At 43.3% G+C, this 27,227-nt stretch overlaps 2 protein-coding genes across 2 annotated transcripts in view; both read right to left on the reverse strand.

Moving 5' to 3' along the window:
- The window catches only part of LOC141051046 (uncharacterized), a 108,642-nt gene extending 103,779 nt beyond the window's left edge, over positions 1-4,863 (reverse strand). Inside the window, exons 1-3 of the mRNA XM_073547864.1 lie at positions 4,701-4,863; positions 3,127-3,275; positions 2,847-3,026 (exon numbers count right to left, since the gene is read on the reverse strand). Coding sequence (XP_073403965.1) covers positions 2,847-3,026; positions 3,127-3,204 — 258 coding nt within the window. The 5' untranslated portion in view covers positions 3,205-3,275; positions 4,701-4,863. The remainder of the gene's footprint in view (positions 1-2,846; positions 3,027-3,126; positions 3,276-4,700) is intronic.
- The window catches only part of LOC141051122 (uncharacterized), a 175,294-nt gene that overhangs the window by 70,623 nt on the left and 77,444 nt on the right, over positions 1-27,227 (reverse strand). The gene's annotated exons all lie outside the window — the stretch shown is intronic.

Consider the following 27,227-nt stretch of genomic DNA (forward strand, 5'->3'; position numbering starts at 1 on the left):
GAAGGAGAGATCAGCGTCAAGGATTACCCCGAGGCAGCGAGCTTGTGGGACTGGGGAGAGTGGGCAGCCATTTACTGTAATGGATAGCTTCGTTGGGGGGGGGTCACTTGAGATGGGGAAAGATGATGAATTCTGTTTTGTCCATGTTAAGTTTCAGAAATCTAGTGGAGAAGAAGGATGAAATAGTGGACAGACATTGAGGGATTCTGGTTAGTAGGGAGGTGATATCTGGTCCAGAGATGTAGATCTGTGTGTCATCAGCATAGAGATGATACTGAAAGCCATGAGATTCTATGAGCTGTCCCAGGCCAAAGGTGTAAATGGAGAAGATCAGGGGTCCTAGGACTGAACCTTGTGGGACTCCGACAGATAGGGGGCGAGGTGAGGAGGTGGTGAGGAGGTGGTGACCTGGTCCAGAGATGTAGATCTGTGTGTCATCAGCATAGAGATGATACTGAAAGCCATGAGATTCCATGAACTGTCCCAGGCCAAAGATGTAAATGGAGAAGAGCAGGGGTCCTAGGACTGAACCTTGTGGGACTCCGACAGATAGGGGGCGAGGTGAGGAGGTGGTGTGTGAGTGGGAGACGCGGAATGTCCGGTCTGTTATGTATGATGAGATCCAGGATAGGGCCAAGTCTGTGATGCCAAGGGATGAGAGGGTCTGTAATAATAGAGAATGGTCCACTGTGTCAAAGGCAGCCGACAGGTCCAGGAGGAGGAGGACAGAGTAGTGTCGCTTGCTCCAACTGGTTGGTGCGTAGCCGCCCACCCATAATGGAAGTATTGAAGACTCGAGAGTCTCCCATCCTTCCATAGGCCCCAATGTCAACAATTATAAACTTGTATTGAGGGTCGGCCAGAGTCAACAATACAACAGAAAAGTATTGTTTATAATTGAAGAATTGGGAGCCAGAGTTCGGCGGCTTACACACCCGGATATGTTTGTCATCAAGGGCCCCAATACAATTAGGAAACTGGCATTCCTCCTCAAAGTCCCTTGATATCCTCAACCAGTCTTCCATCCTGGGCTCGGGCATGACGAGTTGATGTAGTCTTGACCAAATTTGACTACATGTCGACCTGACTATGCCAGAAATGGTAGATCTTCCAATGAGAAACTCATGATGGAGGGCAGCATAAGACAGGCCAGTGGACAGGAAGCTGAAGAAGAACAGAAATGGAACATTTTAGAATGCACAAATTAACAAAAGACCAGGTACATACATACCAAACTTGTTAGTGATTCAGATCTACTAACGCACATATATTTGGTCGCACAATGACTACGTGATATTCAGTACATATTCCACATAACATTCTGGTCTGTAAGTTTAAATATATCTGGAATAAGATGAGGGCATTAAACTTAGTCCAAAAAGCAAAAAATACATACTTTGGCCAACACATCATGAACATAGAGAATGTGGTTGTGTAGTACATACCGTATTGTGAGTAGAAGTCGCTCCTCTGCAGATATAGCTTTGCGCATCCTTGTGTCCTGAAAGGTTATCCCAGGGCGCACTGTCTCCAAGAGTAGATCAAATGTTGCAAGGCTCATGCGACAGTATTGGTAAAATTTTAACGGATGCTCCCGCAGAGAAGAATAGAGGCTGTGAAAATGACCTCTTGTGAGTCGTTGCCTCAAAAGTGGATGGACCCACATGCGCCTCCTCCTCCGCGAATCCACTATCACTGGGTATGGTTGACCAAAGCGGCGTGACAAAAGCCAGTTGAAGAGAATCTGCTCAGTTGTGTTGAAACTCAGACTGTCTGCCATGTTGCACATACAACACCAACACACCTAGTCAAGGTAAGGTCACAAATGGACAGAATGGAGGCAGCCACCTGTTCCTGAGCCAATAAATAGGGTGCAGGCTAATGATTAAAATAGTTTGCAGGCCTCAAAACCGTTAAATGTCCATTTTGCAAGTCTGCGAGAAAATCTCGCCATACGGATGCCATACGGATGCCGACATGCGCAAAATACGCGACCTTGCTTACAGATGACATACGGAGCACTATTTAGGGGTAATTCATCCGTATTACGCATGTAAAATACGGACCGTAATTTGCGTCGGTTAGTGTGACCCCGGCCTTACGCTGACACCTATCATTCGCTTATACAATACCAATTTTAAAGAAACTGGCTTTATTATTCATTACTCACCTGTGCTGTTATTTGTAGGAATCTCCGCTTTACACCGATCATCACCCCTCACATATGTCTCTGTAGTATTATTATGTGGCAGATCATTAACCTGAAACAAATAATGTAAAAGTCACAGACAGATGGAAAAGTCACATCTAGTATCAACTCTAATCCTTCGATCTCCACCATTCTCATTACACAAGTATAAAACATATAATACTGGTGGATAAAACAAGACTAAACACAAGAACTTCACAGCCGTCTACACATCTTAGGGGAGATCTCATGACACCTTCTCTCCATCTACCTGATGATCATGAGGAACATTGGGATCTTCTTGTTTACAGTCCTGTGGAAGAAGAGGATGGGGATATTTCTCTGATGTTGTCCTCTTACTGGATAGAACTGGAGGAAACACATACAGGGACTGAATTCATTCTTTACATACAGATAATTATATGCGGTGTGTATTTAGTCCTGGCTATTACCTGGTGATGTGAGGGGCTGGGGAACCTCAATCATGATGTCCTTGTACTGATCTTTGTGTCCTTCTAAATATTGCCACTCCTCCATGGAAAAATGGACGGTGACATCCTGACACCTTATAGGAACCTGACACATACAATGATACTGTCATCCCCCGATACCTCCATAGCATTACTGTATAATGTCCCAGCATTCCCAGCAGTGTCACCTCTCCAGTCAGCAGCTCAATCATCTTGTAGATGAGTTCTAGGATCTTCTGGTGATTGATGTCCTCATGTATCAGGGGGTGAGGTGGAGGCCCCGTGATTGGGCTCAGGGTTCTTCCCCATCCCTCAGACACAGGGGACTGACAGCACTCACTAGAGGTCTTCTTCACCACTGTGTAATCCTGGTTATGGAGGGAAACATTAATAAATCTCATTAAAGACATTTCCAGAGTCCTCACCTCTCCAGTTTTGTCTGTTATTCCTATATACAGAATCTCTCACCTCTCCAGTAAGCCGGAAGAGGATCTCTAGGGTGAGGTGTAATATTCTCTCTGCCACCTTGTTCCTGTCCATATTCATCCTAGAAAGTCAATCAGGAAACTTCTCTTATATAGAAGATCTCTACTGAGAAGATCTGATATTGTAGGAACCTGAAGGAGTAGAAGATGTAACATCATAAAGAATCCAATGTAATAATAATATTACTGGAGATAATAAAGAGAAACATGAGGGGATGTAATGTGTCGATGTTTACCACAACGATTTAGGAAAAATCCATGTATGGTTACTGAAATTTTTTTCCAAGTGGAAACGGCCTACATAAGGAACATTAAAATGTTTTTCAAATCCCTGGAGGATAAATCCACAGTTGTATGAACAGCACTATCAATTTCCTGTTGCAAATAAGGGGAGATGTTTTGTGAACAGTTTCCAAGTAAATTTGTGTAGAACAACTGTTACAGTGCATACAATCACTGCTTTAGTTTGATGTACTGATCGAGGTGGAGCTCAGAATTTTTATTGCTGCTTCTCTGGCATTTTTGTCCCCAGGTGGAGAAGCCAATTTTATGGATTTTTACCAGAGGTTTGCACCAAATTCTTCCCAAATCCTTCTGATCAGTAAGTAAGAGAGAGTTGCGTGTTTTTGTGAATGATCGTGTGTGCACATCGGCCTCCACTATCACAATAGTCTATGTGGTACACACACCACCACTGTCCTCTGCAGAAAAACACCTGACAGTAAGGAGGAGACCGAGGCCTCCGACATTTCTTACACTGCTGAGGTAAAATGAAACCTGAGCACTGATTGGTAACTGTGGCAAGAAGAAATCCGAGTTCTGATTGGTTGCCCAGGTGAAATGAAAGCTCATTGGTTGATTTGGGCAATATAGACCGTTTTACGTTAAGAACGCTCTAATATGCGACGTCCCAGGAACAAGAAGAGTCATCATGTACAGACCACACATGCGATATGACACGGTTTGGTTTTCGTAGCCCGCTCTGCACATGGTTAGGGTGTAATGTCACCAATGTGCTCTTCCTTCATGTAGTAGTGCTGAGACTTCACCAGAACAACATAGATCCCTTTTTAATCACTATTTCATATTCCCAGCCATTTCCTCAGAGATAATATAGATTACAGGCCATACGAAGACCCCAACTATTGTTATCTCCCCCACAAAAAAAGGTTATAAAGTTATAAATACCCCAGTTTTCATTACTCCCCTCCTCTTTTTACAAGGCCATAATTATTTTTTATTTTTCTGTCGATATAGCCACGTGAGAATTTGTTTTCTGTGGGATGATCTGTAGTTCTGAAGGACTCCATTAATGTACTGAGAAAACAGTTTGTGATTGACAGCGGCATTTAAGGAGTTAAACAGCAGCCATCAGTCAGAGCTCGCTTCGATCACGGTTGTTAGACGCAGATACCAGCAGCATAACACAGTCGACACCTACCTACCCCTTTTGGATCTTCTGAGATCAATCCCTGCACCACAACACATCCCATAGTGGTGATATACACAATGGATAATGGAAGGATTGAACATACACCTTATATCCAGATAGCTTACCTTAGTGAAAGTTATAGCTCAGTACTGAAGAGTTTAAAGGGGATGTCCAGTACTTTATATTGATGGCCGATCCTCAGGATAGCTCATCAGTAACAGATCAGTGGGGTGCGACACCTGGAACCCTCACAAATCAGCCCTTCCTAGTGCCAGCAGCAGTTATATGTGCTTACAGGACCTGTAGTGATGTCACAGCCATGTGATCAGCCATACGGAGGGGAGGAGTCAGGGATCTCATGATCTGACCTGAGCTCAAAGCCAGGTACACTTGCCATATGAAAAATCGGTCCGAATTTCTTAGCCAAGAATCGCGGGCGTGTTCTCCATATGGTGATCCGTATGTAATCAGTTTGCAATGCGATGATGCGACTTCCTCGCATCTATTATCCGTATGACATCCATACGCAATGCATAAGCTTTTACATACAGCAGTTCTCTGTCCTTTACACATCGATTTAAAGTGAAATATTCTTCAAAACATATATATAAATATATATATACTAGCTGAAGAGCCCGGCGTTGCCTGGGCATAGTAACCAACTGTGGTTAGTTATAACAAATTATAATGATTACATTGCACATAAAAACATTTCACATCATATATTCAACACTACAGATTTGCAACACAAATTAAATAAACGATTACCCAAGTATCCTCTCCTGTGTGATACTTTCTGCTGAGCTGTGTATCTAATCCTATTGTGTGTTACTGACTGCTCAGCCGTGTATCTAAACCTATCCTGTGTGATACTGACTGCTGAGCAGTGTATATAATCCTTTCCTGTGTGATACCGTCTGCTGAGCTGTGTATCTAATCCTATCATGTGTGCTACTGACTGCTCAGCCATGGATCTAATCCTCTCCTGTGTGATACTTTCTGCTGAGCTGTGTATCTAATCCTATAGTGTGTTGCTAACTGCTGAGCCGTGTATCTAATCCTATCCTGTGTGATACTGACTGCTGAGCAGTGTATCTAATCCTTTCCTATGTGATACGTCTGCTGAGCCGTGTATCTAATCCTGCCAGAAAATATGGGAAGCAAGGTGTGCCACAGTCCGCGCTGCCGAGTCCACAAAATCACCTGGGATGCAAGATGTTGTAACAAAGTACTTCTTTATTCCTTCCTACACGTTTCGGCGCCCTTCCTGGCACCTTCCTCAGGGATATATATGTAATATACGCCGAAACGCGTAGGAAGGAATAAAGAAGTACTTTGTTACAACATCTTGCATCCCAGGTGATTTTGTGGACTCAGCAGCGCGGACTGTGGCACACCTTGCTTCCCATATTTTCTGGCAGTTTTTCCACGTTGGAGTGGTCGGTGGAAGTCCTGCAGCAGCTGATACTGTGTTATGTCGTCAAGCCAGTTGTGGGTCACACAACTGGAATAGGTGAGTGGAACTGCATTACACCACTCACATTGTAGTGTCACTAGTGATAGGGCACTATTGCGCCTCTTGTTCCCCCACCCTTTTTGTGTATCTAATCCTATCCTGTGTGATACTGTCTGCTGAGCCGTGTATCTAACCCTATCCTATGTGATACTGACTGCTGAGCCGTGTATCTAATCCTATCATGTGTCTTACTGACTGCTCAGCCGTGTAGCTAATCCTCTCTTGTGTGATACTGACTGCTGAGCCGTGTAGCTAATCCTTTCCTGTGTGATACTGACTGCTGAGCCGTGTATCTAATCCTATCCTGTGTGATACTGACTGCTGAGCCGTGTAGCTAATCCTTTCCTGTGTGATACAGTCTGCTGAGCTGTGTATCTAATCCTATCCTATGTGATACTGGGCTCCCCCTGCAATCTGTGTCAGAGGGTTGTCTGTGTTGGCATGGTAATAAATTGTGTTATTTCCAGCTTTACAGAAGGACAATAACACCATAGAAATGATAAGAATAATAGGCCTCAGTTACCACAACTGTCTACATTTTTCATCTTTTAAACAGCTCTGGAACAGCGTGGCGAGTTTTGAGTGGCGACTTTTGTGTTTCGACTTTTATGTGGCGAGGTTGGTGTATGTGTGGTGAAATGTGTGCTGAGGGTGGTATATGTGTTGAAGCACGTGGTAGTGTGTGGCGCATTTTGTGCGTGTTCATATCCCCGTCTGTGGCGAGTATCCCATGTCAGGGCCCGACCTTAGCAACTGTACAGTATATACTCTTTGGCGCCATCACTCTCATTGTTTAAGTCCCCCTTATTCACATCTGCCAGCTGTCAATTTGCCTCCAACACTTTTCCTTTCACTTTTTCCCCATTATGTAGATAGGGGCAAAATTGTTTGGTGAATTGGAACGCGTGGGGTTAAAATTTTGCCACACAACATAGCCTATGACGCTCTCGGGGTCCAGACATGTGACTGTGCAAAATTTTATGGCTGTAGCTACGACGGTGCAGATGCCAATACATACATACATACATACACTTTTTCCCCATTATGTAGATAGGGACAAAATTGTTTGGTGAATTGGAACGCGTGGGGTTAAAATTTCGCCTCACAACATAGCCTATGACGCTCTTGGGGTCCAGATGTGTGACTGTGCAAAATTTTGTGGCTGTAGCTGCAACGGTGCGGATGCCAATCCCGGACATATATACATACATACACACACACCCACATTGAGCTACATATATATATATTTATATATATTTATATATACAGTGGGGCAAAAAAGTATTTAGTCAGTCAGCAATAGTGCAAGTTCCACCACTTAAAAAGATGAGAGGCGTCTGTAATTTACATCATAGGTAGACCTCAACTATGGGAGACAAACTGAGAAAAAAAAAATCCAGAAAATCACATTGTCTGTTTTTTTTTCATTTTATTTGCATATTATGGTGGAAAATAAGTATTTGGTCAGAAACAAGCAATCAAGATTTCTGGCTCTCGCAGACCTGTAACTTCTTCTTTAAGAGTCTCCTCTTTCCTCCACTCATTACCTGTAGTAATGGCACCTGTTTAAACTTGTTATCAGTATAAAAAGACACTTGTGCACACCCTCAAACAGTCTGACTCCAAACTCCACTATGGTGAAGACCAAAGAGCTGTCAAAAGGACCCCAGAAACAAAATTGTAGCCCTGCACCAGGCTGGGAAGACTGATTCTGCAATAGCCAACCAGCTTGGAGTGAAGAAATCAACTGTGGGAGCAATAATTAGAAAATGGAAGACATACAAGACCACTGATAATCTCCCTCGATCTGGTGCTCCACGCAAAATCTCACCCCGTGGGGTCAGAATGATCACAAGAACGGTGAGCAAAAATCCCAGAACCATGCGGGGGGACCTAGTGAATGAACTGCAGAGAGCTGGGACCAATGTAACAAGGCTTACCATAAGTAACACACTACGCCACCATGGACTCAGATCCTGCAGTGCCAGACGTGTCCCACTGCTTAAGCCTGTACATGTCCGGGCCCGTCTGAAGTTTGCTAGAGAGCATTTGGATGATCCAGAGGAGTTTTGGGAGAATGTCCTATGGTCTGATGAAACCAAACTGGAACTGTTTGGTAGAAACACAACTTGTCGTGTTTGGAGGAAAAAGAATACTGAGTTGCATCCATCAAACACCATACCTACTGTAAAGCATGGTGGTGGAAACATCATGCTTTGGGGCTGTTTCTCTGCAAAGGGGCCAGGACGACTGATCCGGGTACATGAAAGAATGAATGGGGCCATGTATCGTGAGATTTTGAGTGCAAACCTCCTTCCATCAGCAAGGGCATTGAAGATGAAACGTGGCTGGGTCTTTCAACATGACAATGATCCAAAGCACACCGCCAGGGCAACGAAGGAGTGGCTTCGTAAGAAGCATTTCAAGGTCCTGGAGTGGCCTAGCCAGTCTCCAGATCTCAACCCTATAGAAAACCTTTGGAGGGAGTTGAAAGTCCGTGTTGCCAAGCGAAAAGCCAAAAACATCACTGCTCTAGAGGAGATCTGCATGGAGGAATGGGCCAACATACCAACAACAGTGTGTGGCAACCTTGTGAAGACTTACAGAAAACGTTTGACCTCTGTCATTGCCAACAAAGGATATATCACAAAGTATTGAGATGAAATTTTGTTTCTGACCAAATACTTATTTTCCACCATAATATGCAAATAAAATGAAAAAAACAAACAGACAATGTGATTTTCTGGATTTTTTTTTTTTCAGTTTGTCTCCCATAGTTGAGGTCTACCTATGATGTAAATTACAGACACCTCTCATCTTTTTAAGTGGTGGAACTTGCACTATTGCTGACTGACTAAATACTTTTTTGCCCCACTGTATATACAGTATATACTGCTAAAAAAAAAAGGGAACACTGCCATAACACATCCTAGATATCACTGAATGATATGAGAGTGATGACAAAATGCAAAAGTGACCAAAACTACAGCCAAAAAGGATGAGAACAGAGTAATGGTTCATGGTCACCCCCTGCAGTACCCCTCTTTTATAGGGGTTGCATTGTGTTGTTTAAGTGTTCCCTTTATTTTTTTGAGAAATATATATAATATATATATATATATATATATATATATATATATATATATATATATATATATATATATACACACACACATACATACATATACGGGCATACCTACCGTGGGGCAGGGGGGGCAGCTGCGATGGGAAATCTGCATGCGTGTCAGAGAGCGCTCGCAGAGCCCTTTCTGCTGGCATGCAGCATCGCCGGCCCTAATCTGCTTTGTCCCTCCTCAAATGGCATTCAGTGGCGAGGCTGGATAACATCATCATTCAGCTCCGCGCCGCTGTGTGCCAGTGAGCGGAGGCGCGGGAGTAAAGAAGGAAGCGTGGGAGGAAGCTGCCAGTGTGCAGAGAGCTTAAAGAAGCAGAGGTGTGTGATGGAGAAGGCAATGATGGGAGTGATGGGAGGGGCAATGATGGGAGTGATGGAAAAGGGGCAATGATGGGAGTTATGGAGAAGGCAATGATGGGAGTGATGGAGAAGGCAATGATGGGAATTATGGAGAAGGCAATGATGGGAGGGAAGGAGAAGGAGATGATGGGATCGATGGAGAAGGCAATTATGGGAGAGATGGAGAAGGGGATGATGGGAGTGATGGAGAAGGCAATGATGGGAGTGATGGAGAAGGCAATGATGGGGTGACGAAGAGGGCAATTATGGAGGTGGGGGGAGAAGGCAATGATGGGGTGGTGGGGAGAAGGCAATGATGGGGTGATGGAGAGGGCAATGATGGTGGTGATCGAAATGGCAATAATGGGGTGGTGAGGAGGAAATGATGGAGGTGGTGGAATGGGCAATTTCTACATTTCTACATGAAGGTGATCAGGATGGGGCACATTTCTACATGGAGGGGATCATTATGGGACATTACTACAAGAAGGGGATCATGATGGGGCACATTACTAAGAGAAGGGGACAATCATGGGGCATATTTCAGGGTGGAATCTGCTTGCATTCCATGAATCTGCTTGCATTCAATGCTAAAATCTATCTATCTATCTATCTAAAAAGAAGAAAATTAGAGCAGCGCAAAGAAAGTCCGGGTGCAGAGCCCCCCAAGCAAATACCAAATCTCAATTATAGAAATCCAGAGAAATTGGAGGCAGCACACCGTTTGTAGGGAAAAAAAAGAGCTATTTTATAAGGCCAAAAGCCGACGTTTTGGTCCAAACAACAGGAACCTTTCTCAAGGCTATCTATTTAATATTCTGCAATTTGTTTTCCCTAAAGATCAATCCAGTTGCTGTGTCTGGAAAGGGCAGTGTGAGTGGCTCAGTGTCAGTGTGTGATAAGCACGCAAGAACTTGAAGCCCCCCTGCTGAACAGAGCAGAAGACTGCAAAGTTAAGTTTAAAATCAAAGAATTGTTGACATAATAGAATTGATCATCAGGGTTTAGAGATGGCAGGCGCTGTACAGGGAAGAGAGTTGGCAACTGCGGACTCACCTGTGCATGAGGGCAGTGCTGCAGTACCTTGAGACGGTCACTACACATTTTTCATCACACAAAATTGCCCGGATGGCACTTCGTCATAAATAATTGGGTTTTAGGTTGCAGTTTGGGCACTCGGTCTCAGAAAGGTTCGCCATCACTGCTATACACTGTATACAGAGTTCCTGTGTACAATGTCACTGGTGATCCCTGTATTACCTGTACACTTACACTCAGTGGTGGTGGGATTCAAATTTTTAACAACAGGTTCTGTGTTTGTTTGTAGGAAAACCACACCCATTTCAAGCCACACCCATTTCAAGCCACACCCATTATTAAGCCACACCCATTTGCACGCACCTTTTCCTCAAACATATACAAGTAGGGGCGCAGCCAAGGAGCTGTTCCCTATAGGCAGCACAGGTCCACAATAGGCAGCATTGTTCCCCAATAGGCAGGCACAGGTCCCCAATAGGCAGCATTGTCCCCTAAAGGCAGCACGGATGCCCAATAGGCAGCACAGGTCCCCAAAAGGCAGCATTGTCCCCTAATAGGCAGCACAGGTCCCCAATAGGCAGCACAGGTCCACAATACACAGCACAGGTCCCTATAGGCAGCACAGGACCCCAATAGGCAGCACAGGTCCACAATAGGCAGCATTGTTCCCTATAGGCAGCACACGTCCCCAATAGGCAGCACAGTGCTGCACAGGTCCCCAATAGGCAGGCCCGTTCCTCTGTCCCTTCTGTCCACCCCAGACTCCTCTGTCCCCTCTGTCCACCCCAAACTCCTGTGTCCCCTCTGTACACCCCAGACTCCTGTGTCCCCTATGTACGCCTCTATCCCCTTTGTACTCCTCTGTCCACCCCAGACTCCTGTGTCCTCTGTCCACCCCAAACTCCTGTGTCTACCCCAGACTCCTCTGTCCACCCCAGACTTCTGTGTCCCCTCTGTACTCCTCTGTCCACCCCAGACTCCTGTGTCCCCTCTGTACTCCTATGTCCACCCCAGACTCCTCTGTCCCCTCTAGTCCTCTCTGGACTCCTTTCTCTCCCTCAGACTCCTCAGTCCCCTCTGGACTCATCTGACCCCTCTCGTCCTCTGTCCCTTCTGTCCCCTCCGGACTTCTCTCTCTCCTCCCAGACCTCTCTGTCCCCTCCAGACCTCTCTGTCCCCGAGACTCCACTGTCCCCCCCAGACTCAGTGTGTTCCGTCACAACGTGTACCTGAGCGCCTGACCGCGTCCTCACAGCACCACACGCTCTCTGGGTACTTGCTGCAGGACGGGGGCGTGTCTCCTTGGTGATATACGGTAGCTGTAGTTCTGGGTTCTTGCTTCCTGGGGCTGGAGGTGAGCTCTGTGCTCTCTGTGGATGTGACGCGGCGATCCCCGCACTGTGCTGGCTGCAGCTCCGGCCCCTGTATAGTCCTCAGAACCGGATCGCGGCTCTGAATCTCCCCGGTTCGGGGAACCGGCTGCTTTTTTAACAACCGGTTCCACCGAACCGGGTAGAGCCCGCTGAATCCCACCCCTGCTTACACTATATACAGAGTTCCTGTTTATAATGTCATTGGTGTTCACTGTATTACCTGTACACTGACAGTATACACAAAGCTTATGTGTAAAATTTCATTGGTGATCGCTATATTACCTGTACACGGACTCTATATACAGGCAGTTCATGCTCAGTGTATTCACAGCTGATCACCGTGAGAAATTCTCATGGTGATCTGCTATGAAGACTCTGAGCATGAACGGCCATGACCGCATCACTGGCATTTTCCTACATCCTGAGGTCACAGCAGTTCAGCCTGGCTGCAAGAACAGCTTCAGTGAATAGCGCTGATGTCACTGATGCTGCGCTCCCTCACAGCCTGACCCGCGCTGAAGTCTGGAGCATGGGAAAATGAACTGGCATTTTCCTACTCTCCACAGAGTACAGTGCGGGTCAGGCTGTGAGGGAGCGCAGACTCAGTGATGTCAGTGCTAGTCACTGAGTCTGCCCTGGCAACATCTCACTGATTTTTCAGCTGGGACGGTCGCATCTTAGCACCATCCAGGTTGAAAACTGTTTATCCCCCAGAACTGGTTTATGGCATGGGACAGAACGTCAGACAGGTATGGTATATTGTTGTTTTTTTAATTTTAGTTTTATTACACGAGAACGAGAGCTTCAGTGGAATTAGGCGTTTAAATAAAAATGCAAAACTGTGTTTAGTCTTATTTCAAATAAAGGACTTTATTTTGTCTGTGTCTTTATGTACCATACCGCTATAGGATGAGTAATGGATAGGTCTTATATAGATGCCTCTCCATTACTAATCCGTGGTCTTTATGTCACTGGTCAATACAAAGGTGACATCAACCCCACAAATATTAACCCCACTTGCCACTGCTAGAGGGCAAGTGGGAAGAGCTGGGTAAAGCGCCAGAATTGGCGCATCTAATAGATGTGCTTTTTCTGGGCAGTTGTGGGCCGCTATTTTTAGGCTGTGGGGGTCAATATCCATGGTCCCTTACCATCCTGAGAATACCAGTCCCCAGCTCTGAACTTTAGCAAGGCTGGTTGTCAAAAGTGGGGGGACCCCACGCCGATTTTTTAATTATTTAAATAATTTTAATAAACAGCATGGGGACCACTCTATTCTGGATAACTAGCCTTCCTGATGCTGACAGCTGAGGGTTGCAGCCCCCAGCTGTAAGTTTTGCCGGGCTGGTTAGCAAAAATGCCGGGGAACCCATGACGTTTTTTTATTATTTATTTACAGCACAGGAGCAGCTGATGAATACTCCCATCTGCTGCTCCTGCTCTCACTGTTATTAGCGGCTGCAGGTGTCGGATGATGCGAGCAGTTGTCCCATCAGCTGACACCAATGAATGGAGGTAAACTTTATACCTCCGATCACAGCTGAGCGCTCCCCCTGTCTTTTGACAGCATGACAACCGCGGCTTTCTGACTGCCGGGGATGATTTCACGGCCGATCAGAACCGGTGTTTGCCGCGCTGTTATGCACATGACAGTGCGACAAACCTGAACCGTAACACGGACTTCCTGGTGAAGTCCGTGTTCGGTGTCCATGCCCGAACTGTAGGTGTTTGGTACAGGCGCCGAACTTTACTGTTCACGTTCGCCCATCTCTAATAAAGATGCGTGTACGACCCACACAGTGTGTAAGTGTGTACACGAAGCTCACAACTCAGTGTGCATGCTTGACCCACAGTACGCACACAATTAACGTACATAACGAATTGTAGTGCATCAAAGTAGTGCATCTGAAAATGAAAAAAGTGCACATAACAGTGGGACAAGTGTGCATGAAACCACATATAACAGATATCAACATATATTATGTACATAAAATAAGGATCATAGCTGGTACCGATGACAACGCCTGGGTTTTTTTTTTTTTCCTTAAGTAAACAGTCTGAAATAAATTTCTGGTCCACTGAAGATATACAGTGGGTACGGAAAGTATTCAGACCCCTTTAAATTTTTCACTCTGTTTCATTGCAGCCATTTGGGAAATTCAAAAAAGTTTTTTTTTTTTTTTTTTTTAAATGTACAATACACTCTGCACCCCATCTTGACTGAAAAAAACAGAAATGTAGACATTTTTGTAAATTTATTAAGAAAGAAAAACTGAAATATCACATGGTCATAAGTATTCAGACCCTTTGTTCAGACACTCATATTTAAGTCACATGCTGTCCATTTCCTTGTGATCCTCCTTGAGATGGTTCTAATCCTTCATTAGAGTCCAGCTGTGTTTAATTAAACTGATAGGACTTGATTTGGAAAGGCACACACCTGTCTATATAAGACCCAACAGCTCACAGTGCATGTCAGACCAAATGAGAATCATGAGGTCAAAGGAACTGGCCAAGGAGCTCAGTTGTGCCAAGGCACAGATCTGGCCAAGGTTACAAAAGAATTTCTGCAGTACTCAAAGTTCCTAAGAGCACAGTGGCCTCTATAATCTTTAAATGGAAGAATTTTGGGACCACCAGAAGTCTTCTTAGACCTGGCCGTCCAGCCAAACTGAGCAATCGTGGGAGAAGAGCCTTGGCAAGAGAGGTAAAGAAGAACCCCAAGATCACTGAGGCTGAGCTCCACAGATGCACTAGGGAGATGGGAGAAAGTTCCACAAAGTCAACTATCACTGCATTCCTCCACCAGTCGAGCCTTTATGGCAGAGTGGCCCGACAGAAGCCTCTCCTCAGTGCAAGACATATGAAAGCCCACATAGATTTTGCTAAAAATCACATGAAGGACTCCCAGACTATGAGAAATAAGATTCTCTGGTCTGATGAGACGAAGACAGACCTTTTTCGTGATAATTCTAAGCGGTATGTGTGGAGAAAACCAGGCACTGTTCATCACCTGCCCAATACAATCCCAACAGTGAAACATGGTGGTGGCAGCATCATGCTATGGTGGTGTTTGTCAGCAGCAGGGACAGGACAACTGGTTGCCATTGAAGGAAACATGAATGCGGCCAACTACAGAGATATCCTGGTTGAAAACATCTTCCAGAATGCTTTGGACCTCAGACTTGGCCGAAGGTTCACCTTGCAACAAGACAATAACCCTAAGCACACAGCTAAAATAACAAAGGAGTGGCTTCAGAACAACTCTGTGACCGTTCTTGACTGGCCCAGCCAGAGCCCTGACCTAAACCCAACTGAGCATATCTGGAGAGACCTGAAAATGGCTGTCCACCAACGTTCACCATCCAACCTAATGGAATTAGAAAGGATCTGCAAGGAAGAATGGCAGAAGATCCCCAAATCCAGGTGTGAAAAACTTGTTGCATCATTCCCAAGAAGACACTCTGGGGTGCAGAGTGTACATTTAAAAAAAACTTTCTTGAATTTACCAAATGGCTGCAATGAAACAGAGTGAAAAATTTAAAGGGGTCTGAATACTTTCCGTACCCACTGTACAACCATGGATAGAAGCATGGAAAATTAAATACGACCTAGATGTATATAAAAAATATATAAGTGAAAGACACTAAAGCATAATTAATAACACATGGATGCATGCTAAACCAATCCGTTGTGGCAAATTGTCTCAGCACTTGGGTCAAATGGAGACCTGGTGGATTTGGACCCTACAGACCATTCATCCACAAGGATTAAATGAAAATCTTAGGTTTGTTCCTTTTCTGTGATCGCCTTACTGCTGTGCTTAGCATGGTGGTTTAGCATGCATCCATGTGTTTTTAATTATGCTTTAGTGTCTTTTTTCACATATATATATTTTATATACATCTAGGTTGTATTGAATTTTCCACGCATCTATCAATGGTTGTACACACGTGGTCAAAATTGTTGGTACCTCTCATTTAATGACAGAAAAACCCACAATGGTCACAGAAATAACTTGAATCTTATAAAAGTAATAATAAATAAAAAAAATATATGAAAATGAACATAAGAAAGTCAGATATTGCTTTTCAATCATGCTTCCCCAGAATTTAAAAAAAAAATAAAACTCATGAAATAGGCCTGGACAGAAATGATGGTACTCTTGAAAATGTAGCAAAAGGGACATGTTAAATCAAGGTGTGTCCACTAATTGGCATCACAGGTGTCGACAATCTTAGAATCAGTGAGTGGGCCAGTATAGAAGGCTACATATACTCACTGTGTGTTTGGTGACATGGTGTGTATCATACTCAACATGTACCAAAGGAAGCGAAGGAAAGAGTTGTCTCAAGAGATTAGAAGGAAAATTATAGACAAACATGTGAAAGGTAAACGTTATAAGCCAATCTCCAAGCAGCTTGATGTTCCTGTGACTACATTTGCACATATTATTCAGAAATTTAAGATCCATGGGACTGTAGCCAACCTGCCTGGACGTGGCCGCAGGAGGAAAATTGATGACAAATCAAAGAGACGGATAATACGAATGGTAACAAAAGAGCCCAGAAAAAATTCTAAACAGATTAAAGGTGAACTTCAAGCTCAAGGAACATCAGTGTCAGATCACATCATCCGTCGTTGTATGAGCCAAAGTGTACTTCATGGGAAACGACCAAGGAGGACACCATTGTTGAAAAAAATAAAAATGCCAGACTGGAATTTGCTAAGCCACATGTTGACAAACCATAAAGCTTCTGGGAAAATCTCCTATGGACAGATGAGACAAAAATTGAACTTTTTGGCAAGGCACACCAACTCTATGTTCACAGACGGAAAAATAAAGCATATCAAGAAAAGAACACTGTCCCTACTGTGAAACATGGAAGAGGCTCTGTTATGTTCTGGGGTTGCTTTGCTGCATCTGGCAGAGGGTGTCTAGAATCTGTGCAGGGTACAATTACATCTCAAGACTATCAAAAGATTCTAGAGAGAAATGTGCTGCCCAGTGTCAGAGAGCTTGGTCTCAGTTGCAAGTCAAGGGTCTTGCAACAGGATAATGATCCAAAACACACAGCTGAAAACACCCAAGAATGGCTAAGAGGAAAACATTGGACTATTCTGAAGTGGACTTCTATGAGCCCTGACCTAAATCAAAGAGAGCATCTTTGGAAAGAGCTGAAACATGCTGTCTGGAAAATGCAACCTTCAAACACGAGACAACTGGAGCAGTTTGCCAAAATACCTGTCGAGAGGTGCAGAAGTCTCATTGACAGTTGCAGAAATTGTTTGATTGCAGTAATTGCCTCAAAAGGTTGTGCAACAAAATATCAAATAATGCCAGGATCACACATGCAGACGAGTCTCACATGTTAATACCCAGTACTGCTGCCGGCACTCAGGATTGGAGCGTGCGATTGCATGTATTGCTATGTGGCTGCACGCTCCAATCCGAGTGCTGGCGGCAGTGCCGGGTATTAACATGCTAGACTCGTCCGAGTGTTTCGCATGTGTGATCCCTGCCTTAAGAGTACCATCATTTCTGTCCAGGCCTACTTCATGAATTTTATTTTATTTTTTTAAATTCTGTGGAAGCATGGTTGAAAAGCAATGTCTGACTTTCATTTGTTCATTTTCATAGATTTTTTATTTCTTTTGTTATATTCAAGTTATTTCTGTGACCATTGTGGGTTTTTCTGTCATTAAACGAGGGGTACCAACAATTTTTACCATGTGCATATCTTCAGACTGTATACTTAACCCCTTAACAACCGCCGATACGCCTTTTAACGGCGGTAGTTAAGGGTACTTAAACCACAGCACTATTAACGGCACTGTGGAAAAAGTGTATAGCGGCCCCCAGAGTCGGATTTTCTCCGGGGGTAGCCGAGACCCCAGAGAATATGATTTGGGTCAGTTTTTACCGACCCCAGTTTTGAAATTGCCGTTATTAACCGTCTAACGGTGAGTGCAAAAAAAAAAAAAAATGTCCGATGTGCCATTTAAATTCTCTTTCCTCTGATGTGATCGCACATCATTACGGGCTAAAAATCATTTTTGTGGGAAAAAAATTATTTTTATTTTCACGGCTCTGCGTTATAAACTTTAGTGATACACTTGGGGGTTAAAAGTTCTCACAACACATCTAGATAAGTTCCTTGGGGGGGTCTAGTTTCCAAAATGGGGTCACTTGTGAGGGGTTTCTACTGTTTAGACACATCAGGGGCTTTGCAAACGCAACATGACGCCCGCAGACCATTCCATCAAAGTCTGCATTCCAAAATGGTGCTCCTTCCCTTCAGAGCTCTGCCATGTGCCCAAACAGTGGTTCTTCCCTACATATGGAGTATCAACGTACTCAGGACAAATTGCACAACAACTTTTGTGGTCCAATTTCTCCTGTTACCCCTGTGAAAGCAAAAATTTGGGGGTGAAAACTTCATTTTTGTGGAAAAAATATGATTTTTTATTTTCATGGCTCTGCATTATAAACTTCTGTGAAGCACTTGGGGGTTCAAAGTGCTCATCACATATCTAGATAAGTTCCTTAAGGGGTCTAGTTTCCAAAATGGTGTCACTTGTTGGGGGTTTCCACTGTATAGGCACATCAGGGGCTCTCCAAACGCGACATTGCGTCCGATCTCAATTCTGTATTTGAAAATGTGAAACGGCACTTCTTCCCCTCCGAGCTCTGCCGTACGCCCAAACGGTGGTTTATTCCCACATATGGGGTATCAGTGTACTCAGGACAAATTGCACAACAACTTTGGGGGGTCTAATTTCTCCTGTTTCTCTAGTGAAAATAAAACTTTTGGGGCTAAAAGATCATTTTTGGGGAAAAAATATGATTATTTTCACGGCTCTACGTTATAACCTTCTGTTAAGCACTTGGAGGTTCAAAGTGTTCACCACACATCTAAATAAGTTCCTTAAGAGGTATAGTTTCTGAAATAGTGTAACTTGTTGGGGATTTCCACTGTTCCACTTGTCAGGGTCTCTCCAAGCGCGACATGGCGTCCGATCTCAATTCCAGACAATTCTGCATTGAAAAAGTCAAACAGCACTCCTTCTCTTCCAAGCTCTGCTGTGCTTGCTGGATCATGAGTGGCGCAGGTCCATTTTTTTCATCCGGGCCCTCAGCCAAGAACTGCCCCACTTCTTTTAGTATGTTCATGTCCAGGGTTACAATTGGGTCCTCTTCCTCCGGACCCCTTGGTCAACACTATTCCCTTTCCACTCAGGTCCTTTGCACACACCGGACAAACAACCACACCACTCCCGCTACTGGAATAGGTGTTTTGCCAAGTACTTAAAGGGCTCAGATACAGCTTTAAAGAAGGTGATTAATTTTATTACAATAATTAAATGATTACATAAAACAGGAAATAGTGTGATATTGCGTACACTTTTGCATAATATAAACCACAAAGGTAAAGTACTTACATTGCACACTACATAAGCAAAAAGCAAAACTTCACCAGATATAGCGACATTATCTGTCCGGAAACATAACAGTAAGAAGCGAACAGCAAAGACAGAGAAATACCTGGGATCCACACTGTAGACCCGTACAGGCGTCCCCTCCAGTCTACAAGTTAACAGGCTTCTGTCTTTGCTGCAGTCGTCTCCAGGTTATGTATTGTTTAGAAACAACAATCCTAGCATAGCTTAACTAAGTGTTACACAAACTCTAACATATTCTATTTGTTCAATATAAAATCTCTTTGCTCAGTGGCCAACCCTTCAGATGTCAAATAACACTGGATAAATACATCATTGGATGTGACATGCCAAAGACCTTCCTGGTTCCGGATATTCTACCATTCTATAAACACGACACTACTCACCAATCATTAATAAGGAAACTATGCAGTAATTGGATGAATATTATAAACATACACTTTCTCACTGAAGAATATAAACATACAACGTTCTCACCAAACATTGATAGTGAAACTAAGTGATGATTGGATGAATACTATGAACAAGCATTTTCTCATTAAAGAGTTATGCAACCTCCAGGTGTTAGAAAAATTGTAGAAAACTACAAGGCTAATATGAGCTGAACTGTTACTATCTAAATTCTTTAAGAGGTCTTTAAAGACAGGCTACCAATATGGGTTCCTGATGGTCATTAATATCTTAGCACTACATATAGGTAGTTGATTTGCCACCACCAGTCAGATTGTGTGTTCTTTTCTAAAACTAGCAACCTCAGGTAAGTGACTCCTCTGCCTTCTGAGTCTCGAAATACCACAGTGTGCTTCACTACCAGGGCCGCACTAGCTTAATGGGTGCCCCCATCTTCTCCTTTCTCAACTCGGACAGTCTCTTGAGATATGCCCCCTCCCTATGCAGGTTCAACACTCTGGCCCACATTCTGTTGTTGGACTATGTGGGCAAAGTGGTGGGGCTCGGAAGAAACTACTTTCCCATTCTGATCTCCTTTCACACAGGGCCGTGTGATCAGTTTTAAGAATGGCAGCAGGGATCCCCTTCATACACCACAGCTCACCTCGAATGTCCCTGAACTCTCAACGTATCTTCTGTCCCCAGTCAGACTCATTACAGGTTGAGTCGAAGATGACCACTTCATGACATCCGACTGCGCTGGTCAGAACAGAGGCCTCTCTTTCCAGGATTCTAGCTTCGGCCCAGACCTCAAGGAAGCCCAGATCAGAATTCAGGCATAGTCGTTCCCTTAAGACCTGCCTCAGGGAGGGATCTCTCAGTCCAACAACTAGTTGATCCCATAGCACTTCGTCCAATGGACCCAGTCCTCGGTGGTTATCTTGGCTCTTCTTTGTGATATGGGCCATCACTTCCTGCAATGCATTAACATACTGAGCTTTGGTCTCACTTTCCCCTTGGTCCTGCTGAAATAATCGCATACGGAGGCGCCCGAAGTCTACGGTGTTGCCATGCATGTCCTCCAGGTTTTCTACCACCTTATCCACAATGTCACAGTCCCTAGGTGGGTGATAGGTAATCATATGACGTGCCTTCCGATCAATTGTCAGGAGGGCTACCTCGGCCTGAGAGGCAGGGGTCAAGGGATACATGCACATTATGCTTTTCAGTCTTTCTTCCCAGTCCCACAGCAACACGCTGCTCCCCATGAAATTTGGAAGATTGCGGAGCATAGACGCCAAGGGTAAATATCCCCTGTCGGGCTCGACTAAGGACTGGTCCACCATCTCTATGGCTAAATGTTGCATCTTGCCGACTATGTCAAATGTGAAGCAGGTGTCTGGATGCAATGCAGAGAGGCACGTAAGTTCTCCCTGCAATTCTAGCCATAGTGGAGGTCACCTGAATTTCCCGCTAGGCCGCAAGTCTCTCTCTGACGTAGTCTATAAAAGATTGCACCAATTGGCCTCCTCCCAACCTAAAACACTAATCTCATCTGGCCCCCGGTACCATAGAAGACAGTGGAAAGTGACAATCCTGCTCACACACCGTCTTTTCGCAGTCGCGTCCCACCTGTTGCACTCTCCTCACATATCTTCTTGGCTTGACTATTGATGGAAGTTTCTCAGGATTGGAACAGGTCGTGGCTCCAGCCGAGCAATGTCCGGTCTCTTAAGCTTTACTGGAGTGAAGCACAGATCCTGGTAATAACTGGCACAGGCAGTACTAGAAAATATCCTGTGCGAAATCCGGGCCTTGTTAGGCGATGGCTGACACTTTGCGGTCATAGGCTTTCCACTGAAGCTTGTTATGCTGGCCTCAGCGATATTCCTGGAGCAGGTCTGGGGCCAACCCGCCTGTGATTTGGCTCACAGGGCCTTTATATTTAGAAAGTCCTTCTTGTGGGTCACCTGATCAGATTCAGCACCCAAAGTCGTTGCCCCTGCAAATCTTCTAGCATCATATGGTTACATTTGATTTCTCATGGCCAGCAGATGGCAGTCTCTTATTAATGGCTCATCCTGCAAGGGCTCTTTAGGGGTTTCACTGCTTCTTATTACAATTCTTTAGAAAAAGTTTTTCATCCAATAAGGGCTGGAAATTGGCAGAAACAATTAGAATTACGTGAAGCTTTTTGCATATTCCCCATCTCAATTCCAAGCATCCTTTCTATTTATTAAAATTCCTCAGATCTACTTCAGTATCTGACCAATCATTCAGTTGGAGTAACAGCTCCTATTCCAAAGATGATTATGCTTGAAATAGCAGTTCAGACTAGATGTTTTCTTTCCTCAGGTATAGTTTGAACGCAGTTCAGATCAAGATTTTTTTCTTCTTCAGGTTTGCAGAAAAGGATTTCCAGTTTGTAAAGGAGCGCTTCCGGCTGATTCATTAATTACTCCGAATATTTAAAGGAATATCCAGTTTATTATTAGACATAAAAACACAACGCGTTTCTGCTATACATAAAATTAGCCTTCATCAGGTAAAATACTGGATATTCCTTTAAATATTCGGAGTAATTAATGAATCAGCCGGAAGCGCTCCTTGACAAACTGGAAATCCTTTTCTGCATTCTCTGACGAATCTCCTACAAGGTAGTTCGTTCCACCTGTTTTGAGCTGCAGGCCAGCAGATCCAGACGATTACTCCAGTACCCAAACACAGGGTTACACGCTGAGCAACAAGACACCAAAAAGGTGAGAATTTTTTATTTCTATCTGACATAATTAAAACTCTGCACTTAGATCTGCACCCCCCTTCTTTTTCTGGATATTCCATGAAATACTCGAAGTAATTAATGAATCAGCCGGAAGCGCTCCTTGACAAACTGAAAATCTTTCTCTGCATTCTTCTTCAGGTTTATAACATGTATTTTCAACTTCATATGAGAACAGTTCTGAAAATGTTCCCATGGTTTCTTATTTTAATTTTTTGAAATACAGATCTAAAAAAACTAGTTTTTGCAATTCTTATTTTTCATGTATGCACCTCTAAATATTTTTTCTCCCGAATGATCATTTTATATATTGTCACATATTTCAAATCTGCCCTCTATGTATGGAATGTCTCATATGCCCTAGTGTCATTATCCTTTAGTCCTTATTGCATACGCTAAAGCCCCACATGTTTAGCAATTTGGGTTAGCCTTCAATACCGTGTATCCTGCTTACAGCGGTGTCATCCATCATTATATCCCTAAGTAATTGTATGGATCGTAAACCAGGAGTATCTAACTATGGACCCCAGACTTTTTCATATTTACGCATAGCCTCTCTTTTCTTATGTATGCTCTTCTTCATTCTAATTATGGGATGCATTCTGTTATTAAAGTCTGATAACGGCGGAGTGTACTTTGAATCCTTCAAATAGTTATGCAGTTTCTGGCCAGGAATAAGATTCTAGAGATACCTATTTGTATCAGGTCAAAATCCATTTCATCCACTAGCATTCCCAGGTTACATATTTTAGGATTTATCTGTAAGTCAATAATCTATATAATACTTATATACTCTGTGAATTAAAGGGAATCTGTCACCTAATTTTTTGCATATAAGATGCGGCCACCGCCATCAGGGGCTTTTCTACAGCATTCTGTAATGCTGTAGATAAGCCCCTGATGTAACCTGAAAGATAAGAAAAACGAGTTATATTATACTCACCCAGGGGCGGTCCGGGTCTGGTCAGGGTCCAATGGGTGTCACGATCTGGTGCGGCGCCTCCCATCTTCTAGCGATGACATCCTCTTCTTTGCTTCCTGTTGCAGCTCCGCAGGACCTCTCTGACCTTTCCCAGCGCCTGCGCACTGCAGTACTCAGATTATACTCACCCAGGGTGAGGGCAGAGCAAACTCATTTTTCTTCTCTTTCAGGTTGCATCAGGGGTTTATCTACAGCATTACAGAATGCTGTAGATAAGCCTCTGATGGCGGTGCCCACATCTCATATACGAAAAAATAGGTGACAGATTCCCTTTAGCCTAAGTATCCCCTTCCAGTAATTTCCCAGAGCAGGGCATGCACAAATCATATGCATTAAATCTGCATTTTTCCTTTTACACATTAATCATCTGATCTTATTCCTATTTTATATAAGTAGCTAGGAGTTCTATACTTTCTATGTATGAGATATAATTGTGACAACCTTTGCGCTTCGTATAATGATAAATGTGGAGTAAGTACCATAATTGTACTCCATTGTCCTTCATTTAAATGGCCGACATCATCTTCCCATTTATTTGAGTCTTAGAGGGAACTGTTTCAGAATGTCAGATATTAGGTATTTATATATGAGGGATATCGGTGATTTAGAGGAAGATGCCGGAAAATGGAACATTTTATGATGCTAGGTCCGGACCAATTACTGTTGAGCTGATCCATAACTCTGTAAAGAAGGCCTCACTCTGTATATACATCTGTGTGGAACAACCCGACGCCACCCGAATTCCTACATCTAGAAGGGTTTGAATATTTCATCAGGTATTATGAGACTCAGACGTCTATAGTCCGATAATGCTTTCTGTTCTTCTCAGCAATTACAGGAGGAATAGAAGCTCCTCAGATGATTTCATCATTATATTCAGGTACGACAAACCTTTGATGCACAAAACAGCATAGACAAAACACAATAGTAACGGTATATAAACGCATCCTGTATGTCCTGAATTAACACACAGGTGCTTATTCAGTTGGACAATCAAGGATCAATTGCTATAATATATAAAACGAGAATGTGGAAAACCACAAAATATTGCGACCAAAAATCCATATTGTTGAATATATAAATCACTTTTTTATTATTAAACAACAGACAAAATAGGACAAATGGGGGACTTGTGCAAACAGCAAACAAGGTGCAGCAGTGCAAAAACGCGCAGGACTTGGCCACAGTTAAACATAGACTGTAAACATAGCTATTACCAAGATATTCAAATCTATATAAAGAGGCATATATTACACCCACATGGGCTAAGAAGACTTAAATAAATGGTTAAACAGTGTGAAGGATGAGCTACCATACATCACTAGGACAGCTGCGCATGTCCAATTCAATGATCATGACACTAAGCGAACCAATCCCCATCAGATATTATCCGCATGTGCTGTATACAACATCCAGCTAAATGCCAGAAAACATCTAATTTTGCTGCCACAAGGCACGACCGACTATGCCATTAAAACACATGTTAAAAGGAGCAGCTAATTGTTCCTACCACTGAGGGATATATGTACAGCCCACCCAGATGGGGTAAACACCCCGAAAAACCATTACCTCAGAACAGCCTACAGTATTACCGGGCGGTCCGCTCGTGTCCCCGACGCGCGTTTCAGAGCGCTGGGCTTAAATGCAGTCAGACATGTTACTGAACACAATAGAAAATTCAGGGAGAACGTCTGGCATGACATCAATAATCAAGGACCGATTGTGATACAAATGAGACAAGTCTGAGTGCGTGACTGGGTTACGATATTTATCCAGTTTTCAGAATAGTTGATTATGGAAGTCATGCTGCCCATATTCTACCATCTTAGAGCGTTATCCTATGATCATGAAGAGTTAACTTTGTGACAAGCAACATATGGGGGGAACTTTGAACAGTGACCGACAACCTTGAAGCATTGTGCTATTGTTAAGAGACATGCCAGTGGCAAATAAATCTTGGATTGGTGCAAACAAACTTTAAGATTGTAGCAGTCTATAACAAACAGACCTTGAAGTCTTGTGCTGTTATCAAGACAACAACCTACTGTGCAATTGCAAGATACTGATGATTTAGCCTAAACATACTGCACAGATGTAATAGGGGAGGATGTGGGAGTTTTGTATAAAAAAGGGGACCCGGTTCAGCGAGGTAGGGACATTTCCAGAAGGTATCGTGGATGCACGGTTTCTGTGATGACAAGACCAGAGTATTTCCTTCTCGCTGACACTGTGGTCCCTCCAGTGGAGAAGTGATGTTACACTACTTGGTAATGTATTGATGCTTATTTCTCTATGTACTATAATTCATATTATTTACATGAAATGAATTAACACAAAACAGGGTAATATTATATCTGCCATTCCATAAATCAGCATTATCCTGATGTAATCTTAATAAATTGTTACATTATTGTTTTACCATAAAACTGTATTCAGTGAGCCTAATTTGCATATTAGTGAGCGTTACGTAAGTAAGGGCGTACCCGCCCTGTCACTTTGACGTAAAACATAAATCTAAATATTTGGAAAATTATTCCATTGTAATTATGGGCAAATGGAAAAGGGACATTGGACCCAATACTGATGAGACAATGGACAAGCATCCTTGCAGTGGTCAGTTCTATATACAGTATCTAAGACATACATAACAGTCTGTCACAATTATATTATCCATAGGGGATATATGACCCCTGTTTCTCCACAAGATCGGAATACGTACATACGTCAAAGGTCTGAAGTTCTTAGCGGAACCTGTTTATCTTATAAACATGCTGCGGGATTATAAATACTGTTTAGGAGTAAAGTTATTACAATTGTGTAATCATAAGTAGCATTTTGGGTGGAGACACCAAGGTTTTTTTTAGGGAATGTAGAATAACTGACACTGGACACACATGGTAAAACTGCGGTAGGACATTTATTGTTTCTTGCAAATTAATTGATAACATTTAGATGGATTCAGATGAACTCTCCTACAAAACGCGATAACAAAGTCATTACTACAGGACTGTATGAGAAAGTGATTTATTCTAAAAGAAACGCTAGAAGTAAACATGAGAGACCCCGTGGCTGGATACTTCAGGCCTGGCTTCCAGAGTATTAGTTAGAGATAGGGACTTTGTCCCGGGAGCTTCTCTACTCGGTATAATGAGACTCACTGATATTGTTGATATACAGAGCGTTTGAGTAAAGTAGAAACTGCCTAAATACGAGGACCTTGTCTCATCTATATATTATTGTGCAAAGAACTATGGAGATCGCGCTAATCTTCTGGATAAAATATGTGATGTCGCTGTAGCCCCAATATTTCCGTACATGAGGTCTCTGAATAGATAATCTTACCCCAGCATTACAAATTTGGATAAGGGAGGTGAGGAGAGGGAGATATTTTATTTTAAAAGGAATGGATAACACCGGATTATCCAACAAAGAAGGAATGGATCATTCAAGTAAATAGTAATTTACAATATCAACAATGTTTATCATTGTAGTAAAGAAAAGTTAAAGACTTTGTTGTGGATTGAAAGAGATTGATGAATGGTGGATCGCGGAGATTGGGAGTTAGAAAGAAGAGGTTGAAAATATCAGGTATTTTTAAGAAGGTTTAAGGGAAGGTGTTGAAATACCCTTGTATATAT

This window comes from Dendrobates tinctorius, unplaced genomic scaffold (genome assembly GCF_039654945.1).
Source record: "Dendrobates tinctorius isolate UK_male_01 unplaced genomic scaffold, ASM3965494v1 ptg000155l, whole genome shotgun sequence".
Lineage (NCBI taxonomy): Eukaryota > Metazoa > Chordata > Amphibia > Anura > Dendrobatidae > Dendrobates > Dendrobates tinctorius.